The sequence below is a fragment of the Myotis nattereri genome (genome assembly GCF_964212035.1).
Source record: "Myotis nattereri genome assembly, chromosome: 3".
In the NCBI taxonomy this organism is placed as follows: Eukaryota; Metazoa; Chordata; class Mammalia; order Chiroptera; family Vespertilionidae; genus Myotis; species Myotis nattereri.
Genome location: NC_138077.1, coordinates 49,826,416 through 49,847,563, shown reverse-complemented (window position 1 = coordinate 49,847,563; position 21,148 = coordinate 49,826,416). Strand labels below are relative to the sequence as shown.

At 37.3% G+C, this 21,148-nt stretch overlaps 1 protein-coding gene across 9 annotated transcripts in view; it reads left to right on the top strand.

Moving 5' to 3' along the window:
- FGF12 (fibroblast growth factor 12) overlaps nt 1–21,148 on the top strand; it is a 528,942-nt gene that overhangs the window by 493,387 nt on the left and 14,407 nt on the right. For all 9 annotated transcript variants that reach the window (XM_081087036.1, XM_081087037.1, XM_081087041.1 and 6 more), the window contains one exon: nt 12,258–12,456. In XM_081087036.1, the coding sequence (XP_080943162.1) occupies nt 12,258–12,456 (199 nt within the window). The remainder of the gene's footprint in view (nt 1–12,257; nt 12,457–21,148) is intronic.

The window sequence follows — 21,148 nt, the reverse complement described above, 5'->3', positions numbered from 1 at the left end:
TTCTGGCTGAGTGGCGTTCCCCCTGCGGGAGTGCACTGACCACCAGGGGGCAGCTCCTGCATTGAGTATCTGCCCCCTGGTGGTTAGTGCATGCGATAGCAACTGGTTGTTCTGCCATTCGGTTGATTTGTATGTTAGCCTTTTATTATATAGGATGATTTCACTTATATGTGGAATCTAAAAAACAAAATGATACAGAAACAAACTCATAGTTACAAAGAACACAAACTGATGGTTGCCAGAGGAAGTGGGGAGGATGGGAGGCTGAGTGAAAAGGGGAAAGAAGATCAAGAAGTACAAACTTCCAATTGTAAGTCACAGGAATATAATGGGCAGTATAGGGAATAGAGTCAATAATATTGTAATAGCTCTGTATGGTATCAGGTGGTCAGTAGGCTTATTGTGGAGATAGGTATATAAATGTTGAATAAGTATATAAATGTTGCACACACCTGAATCTAATATAATGTATGTCAACTATACTTCAAAATTAATTTTTAAAAAGAGTGCACTGAATTTTGGATTGACAGGCACAGGTGGGAGAACTTGCCATATGTGAAAGCACAGCAGGAAAAACAAATGAATTGCATAGGTAAATTGTGATGGAATTTGAGTGAGATGAAAAGGTCTATAATAAATATCCTATTATGATAGACTAGGGGCCCAGTGCACGAATTCATACACCTTTAAAGGAACTGTGGGTCACAAGGTTGTGGTGGGCACAGAGGTGGATCTTGGCTCATCCTCTGCACCCCCATTCAGTCCCTCTCACCACAGTTCCCGGTCCCCTGTCTGCCAGCAGCCCCACTCCCACCTCTGCAACTCCCACCTCTGCTACTCCCATGCGCTGATGATACTGGCCCTACTTGCACCCACTGATTGCGTGGAGTGATTGGGGCCAGCGCCAGCAGAGGGTGTGAGTGGTGGCTGCTGCCCTGATTTCCCCTCAGGAGCAGGGGGAGGTGGAGAAGTCCTAGGAGCAATCGGTCCAGCAGCCGCTGCTTGCACCCACTGATGGCACTGAGCGATCAGGGCTGGCATTGGGCACCAACAGTGGGTGTGAGTGGGACCTGTGCCGGCAATAGGTGTGAGCATCCAGTGGGACCGCAGCACGTGGGAGCAAAGAATTTTCAGTAACTACCAGAGGCTCTCCCCAATGACAGCGACCAGTGCCCCACCTTTGTCTGGCGCCCCTGCTCACCTGCTCCACCATCCTGCCACGGCCAATGCCCGCTATGTTTCACACTCTGCCTGCTGCTGATGCCTGCCATGTTCCATGCATGCCCCCTGGTGGTCGGTGCACATAATAGTGACCAGTTCAGTTGTTCGGTTGTTTCGTCTTTCAGTCTACTTGCATATTAGATTTTTATATAGAGAGATGCATATGTATGAGGTGATTTAGCAATCTGATGATAAAGATAAAGAACATAAATTATCATATGAGTTCAATTTTTTTCATTTTATGGATTTGTAATCAAACACTATACAAATAGGAAGATAGATAAACTTTCAAGTATGCAGAACCATTTTGTTGGTCTACCATTTTTGTTAGGTCTGAGAAAATGCTTTAAGTAACTTGCCACTTTCTAGTTTGCAAAAGAAAAGCACTCTAGGATTTGGTCATCAGTCCTGAATCAGGAATGAATTAAAATCAAAATGAGCATTAATAGAACCATTATGTGGTAGAATGGCTATGACATTTCAGGATTGGATGGGCCTATCACCAGTTTTTTCACCCAGTTGTTCTCTTTGTCCACACATGCCATTCACCATCCTTAGTTAAAACCATCCATCAAATGTAACTGTTTTTATCCTGCTTGCATAAAAATGGTCACCTCTTTTTGCCCTTTGGCTCCTGCTATATTACCAATGTCTGTTTTATGGAATCATAAGAGCAAAATACTACTTACAACCAAAATGGTTAAAAAGTAGTATGTTCCTGTGACAGGGAAACAATATAACAATAGTTATTACATTAATTGAAGCACATCAAAGTCATTTGATTAATAGAAAATATGCATAATTTTAAGTACGGTAAAAGCCTATTTTGCCTAGCCATTCTTATCTATGAAAAGGTATCAATCATAATCAGACCTCCTTGCCATAATGAGGGAAGATCTCAGGACTGGAGACTGTTCTGATCCTGAGTCTGCTACTATCTAGTGCAGTGGTTCTCAACCTTCTGGCCCTTTAAATACAGTTCCTCATGTTGTGACCCAACCATAAAATTATTTTCGTTGCTACTTCATAACTGTAATATTGCTACTGTTATGAATCGTAATGTAAATACCTGATATGCAGGATGGTCTTAGGCGACCCCTGTGAAAGGGTCGTTCAACCGCCAAAGGGGTCGCGACCCACAGGTTGAGAACCGCTGTGGCATGATGTTGATTTCTTCATCTATAAAATGGAGATTCCGGCTAAATATTTACTCTAAATTCCAAGACTTGTATGTTTACTGTAAAAACAGAGCTCATGGACTTCCTTTGTTTTTAGTACCTTTTAGGAAATCAAACAAGTGTGCTTGTCATCTCTTTTTCTGAATGATAGTGTATTCAAAACATGATGAAGGTAAACTGCCTTCAGTAACCTTTAGAAACATGCATAAATGAGGCCCTTCTCTCTTCGTTGCTCTTCAGTGGTGAATAATTTCATCATCACAGCAAGAAGATTTGCAGCAAATATTTTTTAAAAAATACACACTAGCTTTTTAAAACAATTCTACCTTTTAGTTCTATCAGGCCTGTGTCTAGCAGATTGCTCTTTAGGCTGTTGAAATGGAATTGGCTGGTGTGACAGCACATGCAGGCTTGATTGAGACTGAGGAGAACACGCCTGGGAGAGGTGGTTTTATAGCTCGGCTAGGGATATAATATCAGGTCTTGGTCTACTCACACCTGCTGGTACCTGCAGGGTACCAATCTTATTTCACTTTGCCTTTTTTAAAAATCTTTCATTCCTTCCAGATTAATAAAAGGGTTTGTGGTGTCGGCTGTACCTCACAGCAGCATCACAGCAATCCTGTATCACAAGGTGCTCTATAGTCATGGTGCATCCCCGCCTGCATTTCTCATTCATTGACCATTACAGTGGTTCCTCACTGAGAAATGTTTCAGTCACTGAACATTGTAATCACTGCCAGGAAGATGTTTAAATGGAAGTGTAATTTGAGCCCAATGAACAAGCCACAAAAGCAAATTCTGGGTTTGTTTCTCCTCAGTGACAGAGGGGATACTTATACAGCATGCTGCCAGAGACACATTACCCCCAATAAAAGCCCTTAACTGCATATTCACAGGTGAAATGTCATCATCATCTAGAAAGCCCACAATGTTTAATGTTTATGCCAGTTTTGATCAGAAATTTAGGTAGTACTGGAGTAGAAATTTGGGTCCCCTGGATTTGGGGATTGATCCAAATCATGGAAAGGCTAAAAAATGAAACAGTAAAAATAAGGAACAGGAATATATATATTCATTCCAAGTACTGAGGCCCAAGGTTATTCTGGTGGTCTAATTACCAGGACATGAAAGATGGGGCAAGGAATCAAGTTCATTCTCATTCTCTCTTTCACTCACCTAGTCCATTTGCAGTCATTTACTTAGTGAGGGTTTTATTGATTTCTTCCTTCAGTAGTTTTTTTCACAGGAAGTGCCATTCTTTTAATATGAGATCAAGAAATCTTATTCTTGTAGTCCTTAGGCTTTGGCTTGTTGTGTGAGCCTGTGTAAGTAAGTTCCCATTTCATAGTCTAAGTTTCATCGGATTTAAAATAGAACTGTTTCACAGCTATATTCTATATTAGTTTTTCGAAAGCCACATTTAGCTAGTAGGTCAATTTTACTGGACCAACAGGATTTCCCCCCTTAATTTAATTTACTGTTTGAGGCAGTGATATATGCGTAGAGAAAAGTAAAAGTTTATTTCTTACAGCTTTATTCTCCAACTACTCAAATCCCTTCCCAGAAGGCAAACACTATTGCCAACTTTGTGTGTATTCTTCAAGAGACTTTCTAAACCTAAGACAAGCAAATACCTATTTGTACAGCTGTGCATATATGCGCATATTTTGCACAAATGGTAGCAAGTCATGTACAAATAGATATGTGCTTGAATTATGGATGTGTATATATTTAATACAAATACTGGTATGCACAAATACGCACTTACAAATTGCTTCTTTTATTTAACAGTGCATCTTGGAGATTTTTCTACAGTGATATATAATGAGATGCTTTAGTGTCTTCAACATCTGTATAATATTCCGTTGTGTGGGCATGCCAGAATTTATTCAACTTGTCCCCTAATGAAGGACACTTGATTGTTTTCAGTATTTAGATGTCACACTTTTGCCATGAATATAATCTTCAACATACTTCATTTTGCATATGTGCTGCTATATCTGCAGGTAAAATTCCCAGAAGCCAGTCAAAGGGTATATGCTTTGTAATATGAACATTAAAACCTATTTCCTAATACCACTCCTTTGGCTGCATCCCACACATTTTGATATTTTGTGTATCATCATTTTTCAGTTAGAACTATTTTTAATACACTTTATGATTTCTCCCTTGTCCCATGGGTTTTCTATAAGTCTGTTGTAAACTCCAAATACTTAAGGTTTTTTAAGATATTTAATATTCATTTATTTCTACTTTAATTTTGTTGTTGTCAGTGAACATACTGTGTAAGATATCACCAGTCTTTTAATTTTTTACATGGGCCTGTTTTTATCTTAGTGAATGTTCTATACTCATTAAAAACATGCTTCACTGTTGTTTGTCATGGTGTTCTACAACATTAATGAGGTCAAGTTGTTTGATAGTATTCAGATCTTCTGTGTCTTTCCTAAGTTTTACCATGTGTCCTAACAATTGTTGAGAGAAGAGTATTAAAATCTCTAATTGTCATTGTGGATTTATTGGTTGTCTCCCTTTAGTTATGTAACTTTTTGCTTCATGTGTTGCAAAGTGCTGTTATAAGGCACATACATATGTGAGATCATTGTCTAGGTTCTCATGCACTGAACCTTAATCCTTAGGAAATGTTTCTTTTTACCTCCAATAATACTCCTTATCTTGAAGTAGCATTTATCTGCTATTGATATAGCCATGCCTACTTTTTTATGCTTACTATTGACTTGGGTATATCTTTTCCATACTTTTACTTTCAACCTCTATGAGACTTATAAATATAATATTGTTGAGTTTTGCATTTTTGCTCAGTCTGACAGGTTCTACCTTTTAATTGGAGTGTTTATTCTATTCACATTGAATGTGATGATTGATATGATGAGGTTTAAATCTATCACCTTGCTATTTGTTTTCTATTTATTTCATTTGATTTTTATTTTTTCATTTTCTCCTTTATTTTTTAATTGATGCTTATTATGTTCCATTTTGATCCTGATATTAGTTTCTTATATTTACCCCATTGTATTACATTTATAATTTTTATTCTAAAAGTACAATAAGGATTCTTACTTTATGACAGTATAGTTAGAATTAATATTAACACACATCACATAAGTGTCAGAACCTTAGTATATTTTAGTTAAACCCCTGTCCTTTCTGCAATGACATATATAGGGTGTCCCAAAATTCACGCAAGATTTGAATTTTGCGTGAGCATTAACAACAACAAAAAATAAAAGCCTAGTTTTACTTGGTTTATTGTATCAGATTCTAATATCTGTTGCCCTTTTATTTCAATCCCTTCAATTTGATAAGCATTACCAAGTACCAATTATGGCCCAGGAGCAGGGGCAATGAAGACCAATGAAGACCATGGCTTTGTGTCTGTGCCAGCAAAACCTCAGAGGCCATTTACCCGATGTGCTATTCCATACATAACCCTATACTCTATACTTTATGAATCAATAAAATATTTACAATTTATAATTATAAACCTGTGTTTTCTCTCAAAATTACTTCTTGCGTGAATTTTGGGATACCCTATATATGTTTTTGAATTATAAACCTCACTGCAATGCTATTATTTTTGCTTTAAAGTTGAAAGAAGAAAAAGTATTATATTTATGAAGATATTTATGATTTACAGTGTTATTTATCCCTTCCTGTAAAACCTAGCTTCCATCTGGTATAATTTCTTTTCAGCCTGAATAACATCTTTTAGCATTTATTATAATGCAAGCCCACAAGAAATGAATTAACTCATTATGTTTATCTGAAAATATTTTTACTTTACCAATTTTGAAGGATATGTGCACTGGATATAAAATCATGGGTTCAATTTGTCATCTATTATAGCACTTTAGTGACTTCATTCCATTGTCTTCTAGCCTCCAATGCTTATGTGTTTGATGTATCTTTTTCCCTCCTCTGATTCATTTTAATTTTCTCCTTATCTTCATTTCTCAGAAGTTTGATTACAATGTCCCTGAGTATAGTTTTGGTGTATGTTTCCTGCTTGGAATTTGCTGGGCTTCTTCTATCTGAATCAGTGGAAATTTTTATTTTTATCATATTTGATAAATTTAAATATTTATTTTTTCACCTTCATTCCATTTTTTTCTTCTTTGTGTGTTTTTTGAAATCTTTATTTATTTGTGTATTTTGGCCTGGATAATTTCAATCAGTCTGTCTTCAGGTTTGTTCGTACGTTCATTTGCCATCTTCAGTATGTCAATAAGTACACCCAGCATTATTCCCCCTCAAATATTTTTCTTTTCAGTTCTAAATGTTTCATTGATTCTTTTTTTTATCATTTCTATGTTTGTTGCTGAGATTTCCTATTTGCTTACTAATTATGACCTCTTTCTTTAAGTCCTATAACATTTATAGGAGCTGTTAATTCTAAATCTGAGTCATCTTGTGAGATCTTTTCTATTGACTGCTTACATTGCCTTGCTTATATCCATGTTTTGTAATTTTTATCTTGTGTTAGACATTTGTGTATGTCATAGAGGGTATTAGATTATCCTCTGACAAAGATTTCTTGTCATTTAAGTAAATAACTAGCGGGTCCTCTTGATCTTATTAGGTTGTGTGTGTGTGTGTGTGTGTGTGTGTGTGTGTGTGTGTGTGTGTGTTGGGGGAGGGTGTTTAGGTCTTGACTATTTTGTTTCTGTTTTTAGTCCTGGGGGTGGCAGTCAGGAGCCCTTAGTTAGATGTGATCGTTAATCTGAGACTGTTTTCTGAGATTTTCGGTGAATGTCCCACATGCTTATTAAGGTCTCTCCTTTCTGGCTTGTCTACAAGTTTAACAAATCCAAGCCTTGCACAACTTCTGGTATCTTCATTCAGCCCTCAGTCCTGCAGTGGCTATTCCGCACTAGGCTTTGAGGAATCTCATCTTGAGCATGTTGAGTCTATGGATAGACCCAGGGTCCTTAGGGAATTCTCATTGAGTCTTTACCCCATTCCACTAGGTTCCTTTTCTCTGAAACCTTGGTCTGCAAATTCAAGGCTCTTTGTCATCCCAAATCTCACTTTCTGCCTCCTAAGCTTAAGAAAAACAGAAGTGGTATATATACTTCTGCTTCACCCTTCCATTCCAGGGTTAAAAGGAGCCCTTTACAGAAAGCCAGAGTTAATGTGGGGCTTACCTCATATGTTCTTTCTCTCAAAGATGAAAACCCTGCAATTCTAGTTGACAAGTGCCAGGAAACCATTGCCTCATGTATTTGTACAGTTTTACCATAGTTTCCATCAGGAAGTTATATATTATACTAGTTTTTCTGACTTCCAGGATGTTGACACAGGGAGTTTTAAAAATAGGGATATTCCATGTAAAAAACACATTTCTAGCTTTAGTTGATCATTTCTGGGATCCTTTACAGTATTCAAAATGATTTCCCAAAAGGTATTGCAATGTTTAAATTGAAATATGGGAATCTGAAAACATCCCCCACTTCCATTCTTATCCCCAGCAGGGAAGACAGACACCGAGGCACGAGAGGCACACAGCCTCTTCCCTGAATGTATGTGGGGTATTCAGTGGAGTTGCCTTGGTTTGCAAACTCAGTCACAGTGGGGCATTTGGTAACATACTGTGTGCATGCTCACTTCAGAAGAACCAATGATGCTTTTAATGGAGAATTGCACTGTTCCCCCAATAACTGCTCTCTGTCTCCAGAACATTTGGACTCCAGGAAGTAACTTTGATGATAACAGTGAATTGTAATATGTTATATCCCTTCACCTACTGGCCTCCCACTTCCCACTCCCACCCCACTTCTATACTTGCAGACTTCTGGCTAGAGGCTAAGTCAAATGGCTGTGTGACTTATTAGAAGGGGTTAAGAACCTGAAAACACATCACTTATCTCAGATTCATGTAAAAAACATTTGTGTGTTCGTGCCATTGAGTTTGCTCCAACTCCTAGCAACCCTATGAATGAGTGATGTCCACAATTCCCTGCGCAGCTTCTGTAAACTCATGCCCATGCCTTCCTTTATAGGATAAATCCATCTCTTATTTTGTCTTCCTCTATTCTTGCTGCCTTCTATTTCCCCAGCATTATCTTTTCCAAAGAACCTTGACTTCTCATGGTGTGCCCAAAGTAAGACAGAATTATTAGTTTTGTCATATTTGCCTCCAGTGATGTTTCAGGCATAATTTGCTCTAGGGCTTGCTTGATTGTCTTTTTGAGAGTCCAGGGTATTAGTAGAGCTCTCCTCCTATACAACATTTAAATGAATCATTTTTTCCCTATTAATCTTATTCACTGTCCAACTATTATATCTGTACATAGTAATTTGGAATCCTAGGATGTGGAAGATCTTAGCCTTAATCTTTTATGAAGCGTCTTTGCTCTTGGTGATTTTTCCTAATTCATTCATGGCTGCCCTTCTGAGTCTCAGCCTTTTCTTGATTTTTTTTTGGCTACAGTCTCCATTTGAATTGATGACTGAGGTGAAGCAAATTCCTTAGCAATTTCAAAGTCTTCATTGTCTTTGTTAAAGCTATGTCAAAAACATCTTCTACCAGATAAAGAGAAATGGTCAGATTTATTTGTGTGTTCTATATGCAAATGATCAAATTAACATAAAGCAGAGTAGCCTTGATTAGCCTTTTATAGGGAAGAGAAACTTGGGATACAGTATTTGGAGTACACACTTTTCTCAGGATAAGTAACTTTTCTCAGGATAACTTTTTCTCATATCAAATATCACCTGAAAACTGTACCTAGCAGTAAAGAAAGTAAGTAATATGTCATATACCATGTAAGACACTCCTTTATTATCTTGTTTAATAATCACAGTTTTGTAGTGATGGTATCATTAGTCTCAACTTACAGATGATGATACGAACTTCAAAGAAATTAAATAACTTGTCCAAGTTATAAAATCAGGGGTTTGAATATATGTGTCTATCTCTCTTCACATTTATGTTTCCTATATACCACAGTTTTCATTATTTCTTGATGATAAAAATTTACTTTGTTGCTTGCAAAATACTGCAAAGAATATGTTAATGAAGAACCTTTATTGTTAGACAAATTAGCTCAGCAGTTTTCTAGTCAAAGTTATCTAAAAAGGATATAGATAAATATTTCTATATCTTCAGAGTATTTTTAAAGTTATAAAATTAGATTTGTTCTATATTTTTTAAACATGCTTCATTTGAGATAATATATTTTAGCATTTTCTTTGCCTCTTGTCGGGATGGAAAACAATAATTCTCTTGCTTGATTTAATGTCATTGTGTTTGATGATACACTTGACAACCCAATTGCTAATATACCAAAGATTTTCAAGTTCTGTGCATCTGAAATTAACTCCATTAATGAAGTTAGCAAACCAGAGCTTCACAGCCAAATATGCAAAGGTCATATAAACAAAGGAACTATCTATCTCTGGCATTGTTGGACATAAATTGTATTTAAGAATTGTCAAATGTTTTATTTATCTTTTTTATATCACTACAAAATAAACAAGTTTGTACAGAAAACAGGAAAGATGCTTTTGAAAAGACCTTACATTTTGTTTGTTTTTTTATAAAGGAAAGAGAACAAAATGACAGGATCCTTTGTATCTAGCATATGCTTGAAAAATCAGTAATTTTCACACATTTTAGAGAAAATCATTATTCATAATTACTTCCATAATTGTAAAGTTGTTTTCTCTGATTATATTTTTGTTTTTCATTTTGTTTTCTTAATAATATGTTATCACTATTTTTTGTATGTAAGCACTAATTGTCAAATAATATTTTTATATTGGCCCTTTAATGTCAAAATTATTATTATTTTAAATTTATTTATTTTTTAGAGAGAAGAAGAAGAGAGAGATAAAAACATTGATGAGAGAAAAATATCATCTATTGGTTGCCTCCTGCACGCCCCCTACTGAGGATTGAGCCCACAACCTGGACATGTACACTGACTGGGAATCCAATCTGTGACCTCCTGGTTCGATGCTCAACCACTGACCCACCCCAGCTGGGCAATATTTATTTTATATGAATGATAAGGTGTAAAAGACAAGTCAAAAGTGACATTTGTTATTGCCTAGTTCAACAAACAGTTCTCTGTAACATTTAGGGGAACTGGGAATCTAGGAAGGAAAATGGTCGACCCAATTTGAACACAAATTAGAGATATGCAAGAATAAAAATCCTGCCCACATGATGTTTTTTCACCAAATTATTTTGTTGAAGTAGATTTTATTTAATGCCAAGAAATGTTGAGCTCGGCCTGCGTTGCACAGTGGTTAAGTGTCCACCTGTGAACCAGGAGGTCACGGTTCGATTCCCAGTCAGGGCTCATATTAGCACAGCTTGATTTCTCACTTCAAGAGAGGTTTTCAGTTGTGAAGGACTTGAAATGTGTTATGCTTGTTGTTTTTGAGAAGCAGAAAGGAGGCCATTGTTGCAGTGCAATGAGAGTTTATTCATTCATTTCACATTCATCCTATGGATTATTACAGCCAGAGCTGTAAGGAGGAAATGGGGATCTGCAAAGAATGAGATAAAGATAAATCATGATTATGGAACAATTTAATTAAATTGAATCCTGCACAGGATTAGACAAGTCATGTATATCTACTTGAGTTGGAAAGCATACATTTTGCAGGTAAAGCTAGGAGGAGCAAAAGTGGTTGTGAGTGAATCGCATAACATTCTTTACTTATCAAAAATGTATTTCAGTACTGGCCAGTTTGGTTCACTGGTTAAAGTGTTGGCCTGTGGCCCAAAGGGGCATAGGTTCAATTCCCAGTCAAAGGCACATAGCTTAGTTTCAGGTTCCCCTGCCCCAGTAGTGGAGCTTGTGGGAGGCAACCAATCGACGTGTCCCTCTCATGTCGATGTTTCTCTCTTTCTCTCCCCTTCCTACTTCCCTTTCACTATTTCTAGAAATCAATGGGAAAAAAATATCCTCAGCTGAGGATTAAAAGAAATGTATTCCAAGTAGGTGTCACTCTAAAATGTAGAAATTTTTGAAGTTATGATGTCAAAGTATTCTCTGCAAAAGAAATGTCAAATAATTGTATGGGGTTTTGTAGGCATGAAAGAGCTTACACATGTGTTTTATTGGGTAAAAAAATTATATAGGTTTCATATGTGCAATTCTATAATTCATCATATCTGTATTGTATTGTGTGTTCACCACCAGGTTCCTTTTTGAACTAAAATCTCATTCTGTTTCATTGAAGATCAGACAATGTAATAGTAATATTTTTTTTCCTATACTTATTCCTGGGAGTATTTTACCTGAGAATTTGATTACTAAGTTAAAAGCAAAAACCAAGCCAAACAAAATGTTTCCAAGAAATTAGAGGGAAAGTTACTGAGATTAAGCAAAGAAGTAATATAGTGGTGATTTAGTGGAACAAGCCTTGGCTGTGTAATAGGTTTTTGTAATCTAGGATAGACCCTTCAAAAACATCCAGTGAGCCTGTGTGTGCTGTTGTTCTGTTTGATTTTGATTCTCAGGGATACATTTTTCATGCTTACAGACACTAAAATTTATAATGGCCAGTCTTTTAAACTTGCAAAACATAATGGGATCAGAATTTGGACATGGGAATAGTCTTAATATTAGCCCAACTAGTGACTAGCATAAGCTGTTGTGTTCTGAAGGGTAAAGGCTGTTTAGAAAGAAAATCTTGTGTGTGGGTTTTTTTTATTTTACTTGATGAATATTTATAACCAAGGACAAATATAAATTATGTGCAATTCCATCTCACTTGTTCTTAACAGCAGACCTATATTTCAGGTTCACTGTATTTCAGCAATTGCTGATTCATTTTAAAATCCTTTCTCTCTTTTGTATCTTTTTTTTTCCCCTGCAGGATGTTTTCACTCCAGAATGCAAATTTAAGGAATCTGTGTTTGAAAACTACTACGTGATCTATTCTTCCACACTGTACCGTCAGCAAGAATCAGGCCGAGCATGGTTTCTGGGACTCAATAAAGAAGGTCAAATTATGAAGGGGAACAGAGTGAAGAAAACCAAGCCCTCGTCACATTTTGTACCAAAACCTATAGAAGGTATGAAATGAACTTCTTTCCTTCTTTAGACTCTGATCAGTAGAGTTTACTTAGAATGCAACACATCAGAACAAAATTTCAGAAAACACAATAGCACCTCTTCATATTAAAAAATAAAGAAAATCATATTACAACTACTTGGTACTTAGAGAAAACTGCTTGAATATAAAAAGCTAGAAATTCATGAAATTAGAAAAGTAGTGGTAGTTACCATTTGAAATATAATTTTCTTCTTTTTTGAACACAATAATTTAATGTCGTAGGCTATGTCCGTATGAAACCAGGAATACTACTTTAGTGCTTTAAAGTTTTCAAAAGCATTTTAGAAATATGTTTATAACCTTACCCCTTTATTTTTGTGACTATATCTCACAATATAATCTATTAATATTTATTTGTATTTTTGAGGAAAGAAAATAGTATATTATACTATGATAAATAAGTATTCATTTATAGTACTAAATGTTATGCTCAGTTGAGCCTATAACTTTTCCTCCCTTCTTATTTAGGATAATTCTATTTAATTGACATTTAATATATGACTTATTTCAAATTGAGTAGTGGAATAAGTAATTTTATACTGAGGAAACTTACTTTTTGCAACTTCTTTCTTAAATAGGGTGAGGCTATATCATTGGAGTGACCATATTTACTGCATTACTGAATCCAGACAGTTTTATTTATTAAATATAGGCTCTGAGAGCAGCAGTGGTCTGGACATGTACCAACATAACATTATTCTTCTTTACATGTCATACACTATAATTACTTAAGACATAAGTTCAGGCTCCTTGTTCGAGGAAAGGAGAAAATTGAGGCAGTGCATTGCAATGCATTATACATTTTATTTTCATTTGATTAGTGGATATTTGGCCCTACGATGTCTCAGAGACATATGGTCTATGCCAAAAGGGCCTTGATATTTGGCCTTGTCCAAAGCATCTATGGAGACATTTGGTCCACACCGACCTATCTACCTCACCCCTTGCACCATTACCAGCTAGGCTACTGAGAAAAAGAGGGTTATTATTCATAGTGCGGCCATAACACAATTACTACATCAGTAAAATGATAGTATTTTTATACACTAATCCTGTAAACTAAAAGTCTAAATAAATGTTAGGAGCTTTCTGACCCAGAGATGTTTTCTTAGGTGTGGACATTTAGACGGGACCAAATGTCACGTCCTGCAATTGCGCACGCGCGCACACACACACACACACACACACACACACACACACACACAGGTTATACTGTGATATTGTTAGTATTGCTGTCCCCAAAATATCTATAAGGTATGATCTGGTCAACCAGTATAGGACTCAATGCCTGTTGCAGAGTACATATGACAGTAAGAGTCAACAAACATTAGTTAAATCAATACTATATTTAAAGCACAGGGGAAATGTGACATTCAAGGCTTCTGTTCTCTCTCAAACTTCCTTTCACACTCTGTACTTTTAAGCACACAAAACTGAACTTTCCTTTCTACAATATTTTTTCACTAATACGTGCCCCATGTACTTTTCTTTGCCCTTTCCTGCCCACAATTTCCATGTTCTTATGTGCCTGGAACATGTCTATTAGTCCTTGTAAAAAAAATTGATTTAAGAATCAGTACTTCCATGAGGGGCTCCCTGACTTCCTTCAAATAGAATTAAATATTCTGTCACCTTATCATTGTATACATTTCTCTCCCCTAGAAATTATCATATTGCATTCAACTTACCTGTTTTCTACTCCAGCTCCTCTTATCCATGGTTCACTCTTTCCCCCTTTTTCCTCATATCTCCTTGTATCTTGTGAGATACCTGGCATATCACATGAATGAACAAATGGATGAATAGCTAAGTATAGAGATAAAGAAGAGCTACCTGATCCAGAGAACTTTGTACTGTTCTTGGAAATATGAAATGTTTCCTAACAGCAATAGTACAGTGCAAAAAGAGATATGTCACACGCTGCAGGAAATGCTGTACAGACTTAGGGAAGGAGCTATCACTTCCACCAAAAGAACAATATCACGGAAAAGACTATATTTAAAGGTACCTCAGGCCTAGGCCTGGGTCAGACCATTTGAGATGCGAGGTGGGGATTTGGCAGGACAAACAACTCCAGAAGCCCCGTGAGTTAAAGGCAAGGATGTGCCTACTTGTAAGGTTCTGCAGAGGGTGCCTAAGAGATAATGTTTTCCATGGACAAACATATTGATTCTTAAGATGATGTTCTAGACAAATTTTGCTTTTATCTTTGCACCTTTATTTATGCTTTTAAGTTGATATTTTTTGTTGTTTTGCAAGTATTATATGCTCATTAACAACTTTTGGGAAGTTCAGGAAAGTATAAAGGAAAATGAAAATTTTGTTGTGTTTTATTCATTCCTTTTATGGCTAATATATTTCATACTGACCCCTCACCCCCAAAGAAAGAGAGAAACACCCATAACCTACCACCCTCATCACAACTGCACTGTGGCTAGTCCGGCTTCCTTCTGAGTCAATATGCATTTGGGAGAGAAACATACACAATGATCATGTTCCCAGTTCCAGAGCTACTTTCCTTCTACATTTCTTGCTACATTTCAGTACAAATGCAAAATGAGATGAGTAGACATTTCTAGTTGTATATGTGGAATAAGGTTTGCTGCATACAAAACAAAACCCATGTGAAGGGCAGTTTAATCATAAAACGTTGTATTTTCTCTCAAACTAAACCTAGATGTCATCTGTCCAGGGCCAGGGTGGTGTCCTTCCCATTGCTCGGGATCTAGATGGCATCTGTCCAGGGCCAGGGTGGTGTCCTTCCCATTGCTCGGGATCTAGATGGCATCTGTCCAGGGCCAGGGCTGTGTCCTTCCCATTGCTCGGGATCTAGATGGCATCTGCCCAGTTTTCAGTGCCTCCCCTCACCAGTGGGTGTACGTCCGCGAATCAGCACAGCCACACACTGTGCTGGCCCTGGATATGCACTGATTCCCATGGAACCAACCAGCGTCTTCATGCCAGTCAGAGGGCAGAGGGAGAGATGAAGGAGAGGTTGTGCCATGCTCTCTGCAAAAGGCTCCCTATTTGCTGCTCTATGATATCTCCTAGTCAGATGGCCACGCTTAGGTGCAGGGAAGACTGAGAATATACTCTTTTTTCTGGATGTCTACCTAACAAGTACATGTTCAGTGATTTGGGGAGAGTGGTGGGATGGAACTGGGACAACGAGGGGCCTCCGCTTCAGCCTGCCATTGCCTCATAGCTCTGATTTCCTAGCTTTCTCATTGACAGCTTTTGCTTGATTTTTTTGTTTTGATTTTTCTTTCTTTAAAAAAAATATATTTTTACTGGAGGCCCGGTGCACAGATTTGTGCACCAGTGGGGACCCTCGGCATGGCCTGCAGGGATGGGGCTGAAACCAACAGTCTAATGCTGCCTGCTGCTCTTGCCTGCTGCTCCTGCTCATCCCAGCCCCGCTGTGCCTGTTGCAGGCTCGCACCCAGTCATTCCCAATTGGAAGAGGCTTGCGCTGCCACAGCAGTGCTCACCAGCTATGAGCCCTGCGTCTGGCGCCCATAGGTCAGCTGAGCGGCGCTCCCACTGTGGGAGTGCACTGACTACCAGGGCCCAGCTCTTGAATTGAGCATCTTCCCCCTGGTGGTCAGAAAGCATCATAGCGACTGGTCAACTGGTCATTCAGTTGCTAGGCTTTTATATATGTAGATTGATTTCAGAGAGGAAGGGAGAGGGAGAGAAAGCCAGAAACATCAATGATGAGAGAGAATCATTGATTGGCTGCCTCCTGCATGACCCACAGTGGGATCAAGCCCACAACCCAGGCAGCATATGCCCTGACTAGAAATTGAACCCTGACCTCCTGGATCATAGGTTGATGCTCAAGCACTGATCCATGCCAGCCAGGCATGTTTTAATTTTTCTTATTTACTGATGCTTTAGGATGATTTTCCTATTTTTCTGGGGGAAAAATAGGTCCATTTTAAAGTCAGATTTATTAGTTCTTGGATTTACTTCCAAGGCTCTTTGTCTCTCTAGATTATGGCAAAGAACCTTAGGTATGAAGTATATGGAATATGATGAAAGCTGCTTCCAAATATGAGAACAAGAACTTAATTGGTTTCAGATCAAAGACCTTTTATTCCATAGAAATGTCTTTGTCTTTTGTCTTAGAAAGCAAGGTTCACTCCTTTGAACAATACTACCTAGCAGCTTTAGAAATGCTTACTTTGTACAGTTATTGCACTACACATATCTCAATTATTGCCTGTTCTATTTTTTATTTCATTTCTACCAAGTAGATTCTAGTACTCTCCCTATTTTACAAATGTGGAAAATGAAGCCCAGAAACATTAATTTTTCCCAAATCAAGCAGATTGTAACTGGCAGAGCCAGAATTCAAAACTTCTTTTTGAATCTTGCTCCTTAGAAATAAAAGCTGTTTTAGATTTATGGAGACCTTCATGCTCTTATATTGTAACTTACTTGATACACATGAAATTGGCCCGTACTCTTATGCCTCATCTAGATTTTGATATCATGAATATAACACAGAACATAAAAATAATTACCCAATAATTCTCCATGAAAGTTATGTTTTTATATCATTAAATGATGCTTACTGGTTACCATTATTTATCAGTTATGTACACTTATTCATAGGAGAACTCTTTTCTCCCTGCTAGGAACCCAAAACTACTCTTGCTACCACTATTAGTACTACTATTACTAGTCTTACTACTTCTATATACAATTTATCGATTTACCATTTGCGAGACAACATAAATACATTGTCTAATTAGATCTGACAACAGCCCTATGTTATTTATCCTTATTTTATAGATGAGGAAACTAATATTTAAAGTAATTAACCTGTCCAAGATCTGAGGGCTAGATAAATACAAAACTTGGATTGCAATCTAGGAAGCCTAATGTCAATGCTCATATATCTAACGCCTCTACTGTACTGCCCTTTAGTCTGAAGCAAGCCTATGTATATGCAAATACTCAGAAAAGTTACTGAGAGCAAAGCAGAAATTTTATCCCATGATACGACTTGAATAGTTAGATAGTCCTAAACCACACAAAATTGAGAGTGTATGCATGTACATGATGATATAAATTCCTATTGGTAGATGATCAGATAGGATAGTTACGGGAATGCCATGTTGAAAGTAGGCAAGAACAAATTAGGAATATGTCACTTTTTTTCTGATGAATTTAACAGGCTTCATTTCCTATTCTGTGAAAGAAGAATTGCGACCAGACGATTTCTAAAGTTCTTTGGCAATGGCATCCTGTGGTAGGCTTTATAAGCACTTTATTGTAAAACCATAGTCCTTCTTGGAACCCAGCATAGAATTTACATATAAAAAGATTCTAAACACATTTCCCTTATTGAATTATTGAATGAATAAAGTACAATTTTATGAGCTATTTCCATAATGGGTGGTTTGTGACTTTTATTGGAGGAGAGTAGAATGAAAGACATTCTAGCCATAACAATTAGCATAGAGATTTTTATATTTATCCATAGCCATAATCTAAAGCACATAACTACAAGACACTTGTAGAAAAGAAATGGAAAATGACAGCTTCATAAGAAGTTAGACATATTGCTGTTTAACCAGAAAGGTTGTCAATTCTTTTCAGTTTTGTAAGGAATTTTTATAAACCCATAAACCCACCGCTAATACTGATACCAGTGGAGTCCAGTCCCATAGACACTAAAGGTCCTTTCTTATGAAGGGAGCCGGCCCCGTATGGATGAAAGTCAGGGTAGGTTTGCCTTATTGTTTCTTTATTTCAAATAGCTCTGCCTTTTTTTCTGTCTTGCTGGTGATATCATTTTGAATGTCAGGATTCCCAAAATTAAGTGCTGCCAGCTTGAACACCTTTCAGTCCTACACTGATTCCCTGATAATACAGTAATTATCCACAGCCCTTTCTATGCACAGCTCCACCTGCCATGCTGTGTTTAGAACACAGGAGGTGTTAATGAGGGGTTGCAAGGGCATCTATTCAGATAGATGGGTGGACTCAATATTTAAAACCATTGCTATATGCCTCGCACATAAACCTCCACTTACATGGGTCCCCTCCCCTGGAATTTAAGGCAACAGTGCAGCCTTCACCATTCCCAATGTTGCCCTTTGAGAGCATTGTTCACACCACAGATAAGCAGCTCCCCATATTTAAATTGTCTTGGTGGTGACCTCCCCCTTCAGTTTCAGATACAGCAGCCAGATACTCTTTGACAAAGAACAAGACACAGTCTCCTCCTTTTCACCTCCTTCCTACTCCCTGAGGCTCATTACTCAGTTCCTACATGTGGTTTGGTATTCAGAATCTAGTTCCTTCCCCCTGAAAACAATGTGTGCACTTTCCAAAGATGTAAGCTTCAAGAACTTAATCCTGGAGAGAAGAAAAAAATAGGTTTCCAGAGCCATCTGGAGTGTTCACAGATTCTCAGAACAAATCCCCAAAATGTTCTGATTTACTTATTTATGACCTAGGAATCAACAGGTTTAAAAGCTGTTTAAGTGATTCTAATGGCAACCAGGTTTGAGACTTGGTATTCTCAACTAAATTTGTTGTTTCTAGGCTCATTTGGGTCAAATCTGGACATAAGCAAATACTAAAATGTATTCAGATTATTGTGACCAATATGTTGGATTTAGCCTAATCTACTGTAGTATAAATTGACACTCTGACACCATGGAATTAAATATATTAAACAGGTTACATTTTTACATTTCTATTCCAGGTTACATTTTTACATTTCTGTTTATCATATGGAGTTAGTAGAGGTAATGGCAATTATTCTTCTAAATTGATTATCAAGAAAGAGTAACCTAATATAAAAGAATCAATCATGGATAAACAGATGCCTAATTGTTCTGATAAAAGTTTTGCAAGTGATTTTCTATGTCATTTTGAGAAAATAATTTACTTTGTTCAACCTCAGTAATTTCTGAAGATAGAGGAAAAAAATAAATCCTTCATAGGAATAATATGAAGATTAAACATTGTAAGAAAGTTGGATTTCTAAAATCTGTCAGATCATTGAAAAGTGCCTTTTTTAATTTCTCTTGGAGATTGGACATTTTGTTACTGTGTTATGTACTGGAGAAATGCTATGAGGGGTGACATTGACTAAGGGATGAGAAATGATGGAAATTGAATCTGGAGGGAAAACAATAATCCCTTCAAAAACTGTGTAATAAGACACCAAAGAACAGAATAAATAAAAAATCCTAGGGTGAAGCTCCAGTTGAAAGGACACCAATGGCAAATTTATTTTGATATTTTCTTTTTTTTAAATATATTTTTATTGATTTTTTACAGAGAGGAAGGGAGAGAGATAGAGAGTTAGAAACATCGATGGGAGAGAAACATCGATCAGCCACCTCCTGCACATCTCCCACTGGGGATGTGACCGCAACCCAGGTACATGCCCTTGACCAGAATCGAACCTGGGACCCCTCAGTCCACAGGCCGACGCTCTATCCACCAAGCCAAACCGGTTTCGGCTATTTTGATATTTTCATTTCAATTAACTGGACAGATAACTAAATGGCTTGTTTTCCAAAATCTTTTCTTTGGACCCAACCATACTAAATGACAAAAACAGAAAGATGGAGCAAAAAGGGACCTCCAAAGCCCCTGATTGTTTTAATTACAGAAAAGATAACTGAGACTCTCTCTCCTCCAATCTTTTGAGTTTGGGATCTCTGCTAGCCTGTGACAACTTCTTCCCCCAAAGCATTTAACTCCTTCAGAGCAGCTATTTCCTGCCTTTAAATTTAGTCTTTAATGAAACCCTCTCACCTCTCCCGGATACATCCTTCTCCCACATCTTCTTCACTCTTACACAAATATTGCTCTGACCGCTTTCTAAATGAAGATGTAGGTAGCTCTTTTGTTTCCTTTCACAATGTCTCTTAATTCTTTATAATAAATATTTACAGCATACTGGGTAGATTCCCTTGGCAATGCATTGCTTCCAAACCAGCTCTTACAATTCCCCTCCAGTTCCAGAGGGATCCCATGTGACTTCAATTAAGGGGTGAAATTGCTTCATGTTAATCGCCCACCCTTTCATGATCTGTTATTAAGACAGTTAAATATCTTTAATGGTACATTAAATAACAGAGCCATCTAACCTTTCCACTTCTTGAAAATTACAGGGGCCAAGGAAAATGTCATTAAATTGGTAGTAATAAAAAAAGTTAGTCATATTTTTATTATTTGTTGATGAAAACTGATACAGGATGGGCGTTCTTTATAGAATGTCATTTAGGAGCTTTGTTAGAAACTGGAGTTGTTGCCTCCATTTGGAAAACAGAGTTTGTCAGTAACAATTGCCCCCCACAGTTTTCCAGCCCTCCATTCCAGAGCAGCATTGCCGCTCAACGACTTACACCTGGTTCCCCCCATAACTACCAGAACGCTCAAATTTTAAGTGATCTTCAAGGAGCTAGCAGTAATATAAAACTAATCATTAGTAGCAGTTTATTACTTTATATTTGATTTGCATGGCTCATTGTTATTGTCAGCATGCTTCCATAACCAGTGTCATTGGATAGTCACTAACACTCTGGGAGTTTGCATGTTAAGATTAGCATCCCAATTGTAAACAGAAGGAACTGAGTTTAAGAGAAGTTAAATAACCCCCCTCTAGGTCCATACTG